Source organism: Prunus dulcis, chromosome 2, assembly GCF_902201215.1.
Source record: "Prunus dulcis chromosome 2, ALMONDv2, whole genome shotgun sequence".
Lineage (NCBI taxonomy): Eukaryota > Viridiplantae > Streptophyta > Magnoliopsida > Rosales > Rosaceae > Prunus > Prunus dulcis.
Window position 1 is genome coordinate 8,424,184 of NC_047651.1, and position 10,786 is coordinate 8,434,969.

Consider the following 10,786-nt stretch of genomic DNA (forward strand, 5'->3'; position numbering starts at 1 on the left):
ATCGTTTTTCTTCTTGTTCATGTTCTTCACCATTGCTTTGGAGATGGAACTGAAAAATCGTATAAAAAAATCCTACAAATTAACAATACCCATGAAGGAATAAGAGAGGTATGTAAGGGGAGAGATAAAAAAAACTTGCCTGAGTACAACTTCAAAGAAGAGCAGAGTCGATGTTGAAGGAAACGAGAGAGAGAGAGGCGTTCTAGGGCTCGGACTCGTGTGTTCTGTTTAGCGAGCTCGCTATTTTGCGAACCATGTTACAGGCTCGCTAGATTGGACAAGCAAGTGAGGCATTTTTTGTATTGTTGGACTATAAAATCTCATTTAAGTTAGTCCCTTCTTTCACCAAACATGGATTTTAAGTGCTAATTAATCCAATCCAGTCCAGTGAGACCTACCAAACATGCCCATATAGTGTTCCTACAATCTCGTGAGCTTGGACCATTAATTTGCTCCAAGTCAACTCTCTTTAAAAACCTTTCTTGTTTGGTTTCCTAGTTTTCTAGAGCAGATTGATGAAGACATACTTTGATTTGGGATTTGAATGCTTGATACTAGGGGTGGTAATTTCGGGCACGACCAGTTACACGACTCGAAACCCGCACAATAATTTAGCGAGTTCAACCCGCACGATTAAAATTCGAGTCATTTTCCAACCTGCCATGACTCGTTTAATAAACGGATGGGTTTCGGGTCAACCCGCTAAAATACCTATATAACCCATTTAACTAAACGGGTCATGGCAGGTCAACCCGTTAAAATACCTATGTAACCCGCCAACTCACTAAAATACCTGTGTAACCCGCTAACCCACTAACCCGTTTATTTGTTTGTTCTTCATTTTCTTTTTTTTTTTAATGTCTTTTAGTTGTCACCACTTATCGGGTCAACCGACACAACCCGAAACCCGCACAAGAACTTAACGGGTCAACTCATGCATGACACGTTTATTAAATGAGTCGGATTTGGGTTGAGCATTCTCGACATGTATATAATCTTGACACGACATGAACCCGATCCGACATGACCCATTACCAACCCTACTTGATACGCTCATTTTGAGGATTTCTTGTTTGGTTTCCTAGTTCGATTGACATTGATCCCATTTATTTATAGGAATTCCACAAAGTGAAAATAATATTTGTTATTTTGTACTCCAATTATAATATTTGTTAGTCGGGCCGTGGAACTAAAAATTCCCTTTAGATCAATGGAGTCTAGCTTAGTGGAAATGATTTTTACTTGCATATCAATAATCTCAAGTTTTAACTCCCATGACATTGTGATAAGGTGTGTGAGAAAAACTCCCTCCTCAATATCGCTTGTGTTAAAATTTTTTTTTAAATAAATATGTCCCTTTGGATGAAAATAATAATAAAATTAATGATAAAAAACAATAACAAAACTTATTTTTTACACACATATCGAATCATATAACAAAGGGGATTCTTATTTGTACAAATGAAACTTCAAACTTAGAATGGACAAAACTAATAAATAACGCCTCACGTGCCATATAAATAACCCCTTCATATGCTTTGATCGCGTAGGTTGCATTTAAGCTGCTAGTTCAATCTCCTACTCACTACCACCATGGTAGGACGCCACTAGCGTTTAGGGTTTTTTTTTTTTTTTTTTGGTTTTTTTTTTGTTTTGTTTTGCTTTTTTTTTTTCCTTTCACAATCCTCTTTCTTAAATCTTTTGAAAGGGATATTCGGGTCATTAAAATTTACATTGCATTATGGCTGTGTTAAATACTACTAAGTAAATTTAGGTTTTGCCCATAAAAAAACTTTCACTTTTGGAAAAAGTCAAAGCTTTTTCAAAAAAGACAAAAAAACCTCTCAAGTTTCAAACCAAAGACATGCAAATGTAAAGGATTCTTTAGGAAATCAAAAAATAAATAAGGGCAATTTTGTCCATTTTGGCTTCTTTTAAAATTTTTCTCTCTCCTTTGGTTTTTTCCAAAATCGCCCTATGGAGCCAAATAGAAACTCCATTTATTTCTAATAGATATATTTAGAAAAATAATTACACAAAATGTTTCTGAAATGTTTCTTTTGTCGCTTTTCTAGCGATTTAACCCAATTACGGTATAAAATAAAGCCATAACATATTTTTTTACAGTGTTTCGTTTTCTATAAATTTACATTTATACACTTTCTGAATTTAGCAATCATGCGAAATTAAGCACAATAATTTTTTGTGGGTCATAAGCACAATAGTTTTGTACTTTTAATTTGAAACAAACACACAAATGTTTCTTATTCTTATTATTTTATGAAAAGAAAATCGTCCACCTAACAACTTTAACAATATGACGCACATAACCACCATTCTAATTTCTAAATCACTAACATCACGACAACATTCAACATTCAATCAAGTGATAAAACTAACAATCTACGATATTAAAGGTTGATATCACTGTGTGAGATGAAACGTAATAGTTAATGAAATTAGAATATATAGTCAGTTTGATTCAGTTTAGAGACAACTCTAATATAAATCAAACTAAACCGAATCAAATCAATTACGGTTTGGTTCAATTCGGTCCAACATTTCACTTTTTTAGTGTAATAATCGAACTAAACCATTTGGCTAAGCCGGTTGTTTGCCCACCTCTAGTTATTACCTTAATCCATGGAGCAACATCATATATTCCAACTGAGAAGTCAATTTCCAAAGGGAATCAAACAAAAACGCAAGCAGAAATACTAAATACCACATCTTTTTTTTAAAAAATGTAGAGAAAAAAGACACTAATTTCATGCCAAGAGAAACAAGGTGTTAAACAACTGACCCTAGAGCCTCAGCCCAATTTAATTTCATGCCTGGGCAAGTCTTGCTTTTGAGCTTGCCCAATTTCGTAGGCCCACATCTTGTCATGTCAACTTTTTTTTTTGTGGGAATTGTTTTTGGATCAATTTCGTAGGCCCACATCTTGTCATGTCAACTTTTTTTTTTGTGGGAATTGTTTTTGGAGCATAGGGCCTAGTCCCTTTTATAGGGGAGGGGTGGAAGTGCTCTAATGGCGGTGGTGACCATTTCCATACAGTATCTAACTGTAGCACACTAAAAGAAAAAGAAAAAGAAAAAAAACTAAATGGAGCTTACATTTCACCCTTAATTATATAAACTGAAAAACAAATTGGAGTTTACATTTCACCCCTAATTTTTTGGTATTTAAATTGACTGCTAATGTCAACATGATGTTAGTTTGCCCAGGCAGTAGTCTAGGTAAGTCTTGCCAATTTTGTAGGCCCACATCTTGCCATGGCAATTTTTTTTTTGTGGGAATTGTTTTTGGAGCCTAGGCCCCTTTTATAGGATAAGGATGAAAGTGCTCTAATAGCGATGGTGACCATTTCTGTACAGTATCTACATGTAGGACGCTACAAGAAAAAGGGGAAGAAAAAAAAACAAAAAACACAATGGAGTTTACATTTCACCCCTAATTATACAAACTTGCAAACTGTAAGAAAAAAAACAAATGGAGACTACGAGAAACATCTATTAAATATCAGCATATTCGTCATAGAAAGAAACAATTTTGGTCACACAACGCAACTATGTCCAGATACTGGTGTCCCTAGAAGCTGGTGACAAATTCTATTCCGTGGTCATCCCCAAATAGTGGTCACTAAACCACAAAAATGGTATTAGTCAGCACGAGTTTAATCACTAAAAATCAAAATTTTTTTTTTTTAAAAGGGAATGAGAATTTTTAACACACACAATTAAGATGCCACGAGGGTTTAAACTCTTATCTACAAGTAAAGATTATTTTTCATTGGTTAGACTTGGTTAGACTTCGTCCGCAATCACTAAAAATCTTATAATTTGATCAGTAACACGCAATTTGGTCATTGAAACATGAGTGACTAAAAGGATTATCCCCTACTTGCCATTACAAAAGTTTGCTATAAACACTTCTCCCAATCGAATTTCTAAAAGGTTAGGACATTTACCTGAGCTGTTAATCACCTGCGTTAATTATTAACACAATTGGAATCTCGAAATATGACACGACTTGCTAATTTCATCAAGGGCCTCAAGCAATCGGGAGAGAATTTCCTCGCAAACAAGTAGGAATAGCTCGAATTGGACTTCCTCAAGGTATGCACGAGCTGTGCAGAAATTTCAGGAGCCTCATATGTGTAGGGATGCCCATCCGTACTGTCAGTCCAATTCACTCTTGTAAGTGTGTAGTGGCTACAACCTTTGGGGTCCTCCATGGACAAAAGTGTTGGGAAGTAATGCTCCTCAGGGTAGCAAGAGTAGACGTTCAAGCAAGGCAGCTTAAATTTCCTCCAAAGTCTCTTGTCTTGGATCACGAGCAGCGAGTGCCGCTTGGTCAAGATATAAAACTGAGATCCAACCCTGAATTGCTCGAAAGGCACTTCCGGGAGCATCACATTGTCTCCCCGAGACACGTAGCGCTCAGGGAGGTTGGGATCATCGGAGAGGATTTCGATGAAACTTTGGTGATTTGATTGGGTGGCAAAATCTCTTAAAGCGGCGAGTTCACTGCCAAAGAGGGTTTTGTAGACAAAGGGAAAAGAGTGCAGTGGGATACAGTGTTGGGACACTAAGGCAAAGTATAGGTTTAATGGATCGTCCAGGATGGCGTTGGCGAGGAGCCTACGCGCCGCAGAGATGAGCGTGGGGGAGGCCCGCTCGGTCTTCTTTGCCGGGACGAAGCGGCCTTCGAATACGCCGCCGGGAGGAGTGATCTGGACCGCTGGATCGGCATGGATGTAGATGTTGAAAAGGTGTTGGTGGCCATGGAAGAACTTTTCCCATAAAGGGGCAAAAGAAAGGTCTGAGTTTGTGAGGAAAAGGAAGGCGATTTTGGGTTTAGGGTTTGTGGTGGTGCCCAAGTGAGAGATAGAGGAAGAAGATGTACGATGATGATGAGAGGAAGAAGCAAGTATAGCTTTGTGGAACAAAGCGACGTCGTCAAGCTCATCTGGAGACAGTGAGATTTGAAGGTCTGTGAGGAGGAGGATTCTTGGGGCGATGAGAAAGAGGAAAGGGAGAAATATGAGTATAGACAAGGCTGGGATTAAAGGAGAGGAGAACATTTTGGGTTTTGGTTTTGGATGAAAGTATTAAAACCTAGATTTATGAAATTGGGGGGATTGAAATTGTGCAGAAAAAGATAAGAAAGGGAAATATTTAGGGCTTAAGTCGACGATAATGTCTTAGTAATTATTGAAGTTGGTGGTGGTGGTGGTGGTGGAGGTGGTGGTGGGGGAGAGGGAGGACATCTTTTTGGAAAGTGTGCTGAAAAGAAAGGGTTGAGGATTGGAAGAGAGTGAAAGGGATGGATAGATGGATGGATGGATGGATTTGAGTATATGCTTCTTACTTTTGCTTTTGTTAAAGTGACCAAAGGAAAAAAAGTGGAGTGAGATGAGAGAATAGGGTTTTGTAGTCAAAGAAAGAAATTAAGGTTTTTCTTTTTTATTTAATTATGGTGGGGGATTGGACGGTTGGTAGGTTCTGGGGGTGGGGGCTGTTTGGTGCTTCAATCGAGTGGTAGTGGAACCATAATTCATGAGTGATACCTTGCACTACAAAAAGGAGTTTGGGGTGATTTTACCTTCTCTTTTTTTCCATTTGTTACAAAAATTTCCAACCCTTGTGTCTACTATTCGGTTTTAAACTAGCCGAAGAAGCACAAAACTGTATGGCGTTTGTAGCTCAAGTTGTTAAGAGTATTTATCCTTAAATTTTGCCCTACATTTAGTACTTCCTTTAGCGAGATTGAAGCCCGAAAAGACCTTGTTGGTTATGACTATAAAGAAGAATGGAATTAATTAAGGCACCACATGTGCATCCACCGCTTATGGAAAGTTTTTCACCAAGGGAGTGTATAATAATATGGTATAACTGGTTTTATTTAGGTTATTTTAGTGATTAGTCTTTGGTTGTCAATTTATTGAATGAATTTTTTCATTTACCATCGACTTTCAAGTCATTTCTTAAACCGACCCATACATATCATGCCTTAGTCCGGCCATGCGTGTGCAGTTGTCTCTTTTTTCAAATCAAGCCCACTCAACTTTCTTTATCTTTAATTTCATTTACTGAGGCGATTGATTGCTTTATTTTTTAGCTTAAATTTAATTCTTGCAGTTGAAATTTGGCCAATCGCTTAAAACTAAAACCGAAATTCTAAAAGACTATTCCATATTTTATATAATAAATTCTGACAATAAAAGAGAACACTCAAATAAAAATTGTAAAACAATCTTCTTGTGGGAGTGATCTCAATTTGGTGGGAAGAAGACTTCGTCAATACGCAGAATACTGGAATGTTCAGTTTGAGTCGAAGAGAGGTGGTGCGTGGGATTAGTGGCGACATTGGGAGTGGCAGGTGGGAGTTGTATACTCACTTGTGTAGAAAAGCAATTTTCAGACCAACAAAAAATACACAGATAAAAATTTCTTACCAGCAATAGGAACAAACAACAATTATAATTATGTATATATATAAGTAACCATCCACATTACGTATAATAAGCATGTCCTTAATATAGCTATTGCTTAACTTCCAAATCCCCGAAAGTCACGGATTCACAAACCAAACCAGAAATAAACACTAATAAACTACAACAGACCACAATGTTGAGAACTTTTATTTTCTCAAATAATCTCATAATCCTATCTAATCATTGCTGCGCGCATTGAACCCTCTGGGCACCACCATGCATATCGTCATCCTCATCATAAGCCTCTTGGGCCTGTGCTTGCTTTCGACGCATTTCCTCCTCTATGTTCACATCATGCAGCGTAGTCTCCTCGCACTCATCCAGCTCCATGTCGGTAAGCTGTGCAGAAGACCTGGGAGGTAGCACAGCCTCCAGGCCCTTGCACTGTTCTGGGTTTAGTGAGTCGGGGAACTCCACTGTGAAATGAATATACAATTTACCTTTCATGAATGGTCTCTGGTACATTGGCATACCCTCATCATTTATAGCCTTGAATTGATCTGATAGACACCAAAATAAATATAAATAAATAAAATTGGTAACACTAAAATTCTCAAGCAACGAATATTACCATGAAAACCTAGAATTCTCAAACCACAGCACTACAAGCTATAAAGAAAATAAATAACCAATGCACAGCATGAATTTCATAATTGTCAATACTGCAGGGAAAATTACCAAGTACACACCTCAAAGAAAACTATTCACTGATACGCCTCGTTAGAAGACATACAGCATCAAGAATCTAAGATTTGAAAGAATAAATGGTCTAGAAGTAACATAAAAGTCTTGTGAGAACTGAATTAATTATTCCGGGCTCAAGAAATAGAGAACTGATAGCTTGGCTATAAGCAATTAGGAAAGAGACAATTACAAACACGTAACTACTGTCATTTTGGTCTGTAGCACATGATACCACCCCCACAAGTTATTCTTTCTTCCGATCACAAAATAACAATCCTAATCTTGACATGGTTAAGAAAGCAGCCCTGATCAGAAGCCTAATATTTTTCTTAATCTCGCCATTTTTTTAATGAGTCTAATATTTAAGCTCAATTGTTTCTTTTACCAGAAAGCAGGCTAAATCTAGTCGCCTAAGTCCAGCTGACATTGAAGAAGAGGGAGAGAGAGCAATACGAGACATTTATTTTATATGAATCCACAATCACAAGCAGTATGTCATCTGTCAGGTCTTCTAGAACCCAATTCCAAGAACCAGTGTATCATTTCTCTTCTTTTTCGCTTAGCAGATAATTTTTCTTTTGAAATATACTAAAGAACATATACATATAACAGATATAGTATTACGTAATAACCCATAAAATGCCAATTCAAATCATCCTTCATTGGTTCAGGTCAATATGGCCCATCCATTTATTTCAACCTTCCCCTAAGAAAGGTAGTATGGATGAAATCTGAGGAGAATGAGTTTGCCAATCATTCATATCAGCAATAAACCAGATGCACAAGTACAAGGCACGGCAACTATTCAGAATGAGTACAGTAATGTGATCACCTGGCTTAACAACTTCACCAGGTTGGGATTTGATGAGGAGCTGTCTTCCATCTAAATGTGTCAATACAAAGTGGAAGCCACAGAGTGCTTCCACAAGGGATAAGGTATGCTCAAAGAACAGGTCATCACCCTTTCGCTTAAATTTTGGGTGCTCTTTTTGTTGTAGGACAAAAACAATATCCCCCGTGATGGTGTCTGGCTGCAGAAGAGAAAAAACAACATGCAAGGATCAATAACAATACCCTAGAGAACTGAAGTATAGAAGTACCAAATAACAAATCCTCAAAAGATTAAAAAAAACAATTTAGAATTCCAAACAACACAATCAAATGAAAGGAAGGAGACCTACCGCTTCATCAGCTTCGCCAGGGAATGTGATCCTCTGACCATTTTGCATACCCTTCTCCACAATGACTTCCAAGACTTTCTTTTCCTGGACAACCTTCTCACCCTTACATTGTGTGCAGCGATCCTTGTCATTAATGGTCTCCCCAGTACCCTTGCACTCATTGCAAGGATGCTGCATTTGCTGGATCATGGAGGGGCCGAGGTGTCTAATAGAGACTTTCATTCCAGAACCTTGGCACCCAGGACATTTCAAAGAAGCACCTGACTTTGACCCTTTACTGCATGTCATATAAAATCTCCATATCAGAACCATAAACTACTAAAATAAATTGCTGACAACATACAATTTTAGATATTAAATACTAACCCCCTGCACTTGGAGCAGATTATGTTGCGAGAGAGAGAAAGCTTCTTGGATGTCCCATTGTAGAGATCTTCCAAAGAAACCTTGAGGGGATGGATCACATCCTCTCCCCTTCTCTGCCTTCGGCCTCTGCTGCTTCCACCACCTGGGTACATAGGATCAAAATACTGAGTTCCAATTCATACAATTACAAAGAGCTGAAATCGAAACAGAGAAAAGGACTCACCACCAAAAGGGCTTCCACCAAAGAAGGATTGGAAAATATCAAATGGGTCGTGACCACCACCTCCGCCACCCATTCCTTCTTTGAGCGCGTCCTCGCCATATTGGTCATAGATCTCTCGTTTCTCTGGGTCACTCAGAACCTCGTATGCTTGGGCCAACTCTTTAAACTAAATTATGAAAAGAAATGGAGAAATCAATATATTAAGAAATTACCATCAAAGTTATATGTTTCTGACAATTAAATACTAGCACAGCCACCTCCTCGGCTTTGGAATACAACCAGGTGCCCTAAGTCTCTAGAAACCCACATAAACAACTGTTTACAGACGCACATATGCCCAACTCTCTAAAGACGCACCCGCAAGGAAAACTTCAGAAAACCCAATCCATCAATTGTTTCACCATGAAAAAATAAAGGTATTCCTGTTACCTCAGAATTATTTGCAATATACTGAAATTATCAACAGTGACACAGTCAGAATTATTTAAAACAATTCAGTAATTTTTTTTCTTAGTATTCAGACGATTTATTACACAGCAATTTTCAATAAATTTACAACAAAATTCACCACCAACTATATTCAAAGCTCAAATTTTTAGACTACAGATTTGTCAACCTCAAAGCTCAAAAACATGCTAGATCTGGCGTAGCTTGACCAAGCAAATACCCGTCAACTCCATCAAGAAACTCACACCAACAAACTGATAAATCAGTAACCAGCCAAAACATAACAGAGCTAAAACAAAGTCAAAACCTTTTCAGGATCACCGCCCTTATCAGGATGGTTTTTGATGGCGGCTTTTCTGTAAGCCTTCTTTAGATCATCTTGCGAAGCGGTCTTCGACACTCCAAGGATCTCATAGTACTTCGTGTTATCGCTTTTCTTTGGAGCTCTCCCAAACATTCTCTCTTAAATAACTTAATCTGTTAATAAATTCAAAAAATACAAAAAACACCATTAAATTTCAAAAAACAAAAAACTCAAAATAAATCGATCTCGAAAATTGATGCAGAGAAAGAAAGATAGAAAGCTAACCGATCTTGGGTTGTACGGATAGCAAGATCCGATTAATTGAAGAGGTCGTGTGAAGGGAGCAGAGAAGAGTAAGAGAAACGGCGAGAGAAAGAGAAGAGCAAGTTTTGGTCAGATCTGAGTTTTAAAGCAAGGGAATGGACGGCTGGGATTGATTAGTAGAGAGCGTGGTAGCTAAGGGTTAGTATTGACATTGAGACCCAATTTATCATGTACGTGTGGATGCGGGGGAGGAAGGATCTAGAATTCAGACCCAAAAAAGGAGAAAATAAAAAAGGAAGGATCTAGAATGTTTTTTTTCTTCTTTTCTTTTCTTTTCTTCTATTTTATGAAATATTTCATATTTACTTCGTATATTTTTTTTTTTTTTGAGAGATACTTAGGATATTAAGGGGAGCAACCTTCTCTCTAAGAGTACTTCTAGCGCAAGGGGGAAGTTTGGCAAGAGGGGACTTTAGCCAGTTTGTAGTTTCCAGCGAGCTTCTACAGCCCGAGCAAGCCCAAAGGCAAAACGAGCCCAAGGTCATGCTTGAGCAACAATGAAAAAAAAAAAAAAAAATCCTAAAAAACCAAAATTTTAAGAATTTTTCACTTCCCACGCCAAAATTTTATACAAATTCTTCTCCTCATATCTTATGTGAATAGTCGTTGCCCTTTGGTTGCCATGACAATGGGTGGATGCACAACAAGTCTTTTGCAACGGCTGACACTATGACTTACCCTTGCCATTGCCCTTTGCCACTACAAATGGGTTGAAAATGCTCCTAGCAACCTAACCTAAGCAAAAGGCCCCTTAGGC

General features: G+C 37.9%; 2 protein-coding genes across 2 annotated transcripts; both read right to left on the minus strand.

Moving 5' to 3' along the window:
• Positions 1-3,813: 3,813 nt before the first annotated feature.
• LOC117617052 (glycosyltransferase BC10) lies at positions 3,814-5,399 on the minus strand. The gene has a single exon (XM_034346295.1). It carries the CDS (start codon positions 5,085-5,087, stop codon positions 3,993-3,995), a length of 1,095 nt encoding a protein of 364 aa, XP_034202186.1. The 5' UTR covers positions 5,088-5,399; the 3' UTR covers positions 3,814-3,992.
• Positions 5,400-6,467: 1,068 nt separating this feature from the next.
• On the minus strand, positions 6,468-10,201 carry LOC117620221 (dnaJ protein homolog). The gene is made up of 7 exons (XM_034350364.1): positions 9,991-10,201; positions 9,709-9,878; positions 8,955-9,120; positions 8,732-8,873; positions 8,366-8,642; positions 8,017-8,215; positions 6,468-7,000 (listed from the first exon to the last, which is right to left on the minus strand). The coding sequence occupies exons 2-7, from the start codon at positions 9,856-9,858 to the stop codon at positions 6,681-6,683; spliced, it is 1,254 nt and encodes a 417-aa protein (XP_034206255.1). The 5' UTR covers positions 9,859-9,878; positions 9,991-10,201; the 3' UTR covers positions 6,468-6,680.
• Between the last annotated feature and the right edge of the window lie 585 nt (positions 10,202-10,786).

What these genes read in the sequence shown, in the direction of transcription:
- LOC117617052 (XM_034346295.1), bottom strand. Translation starts at nt 5,087, where the DNA reads ATGTTCTCCTCTCCTTTAATCCCAGCCTTGTCTATACTCATATTTCTC.
- LOC117620221 (XM_034350364.1), bottom strand. Translation starts at nt 9,858, where the DNA reads ATGTTTGGGAGAGCTCCAAAGAAAAGCGATAACACGAAGTACTATGAG. An exon ending in TGGTGGAAGCCCTTTTGGTG is followed by an intron (nt 8,874 to 8,954) that starts GTGAGTCCTTTT and finishes CTATGTACCCAG; the next exon opens with GTGGTGGAAGCAGCAGAGGC. An exon ending in CTGGCGAAGCTGATGAAGCG is followed by an intron (nt 8,216 to 8,365) that starts GTAGGTCTCCTT and finishes TCTCTTCTGCAG; the next exon opens with CCAGACACCATCACGGGGGA.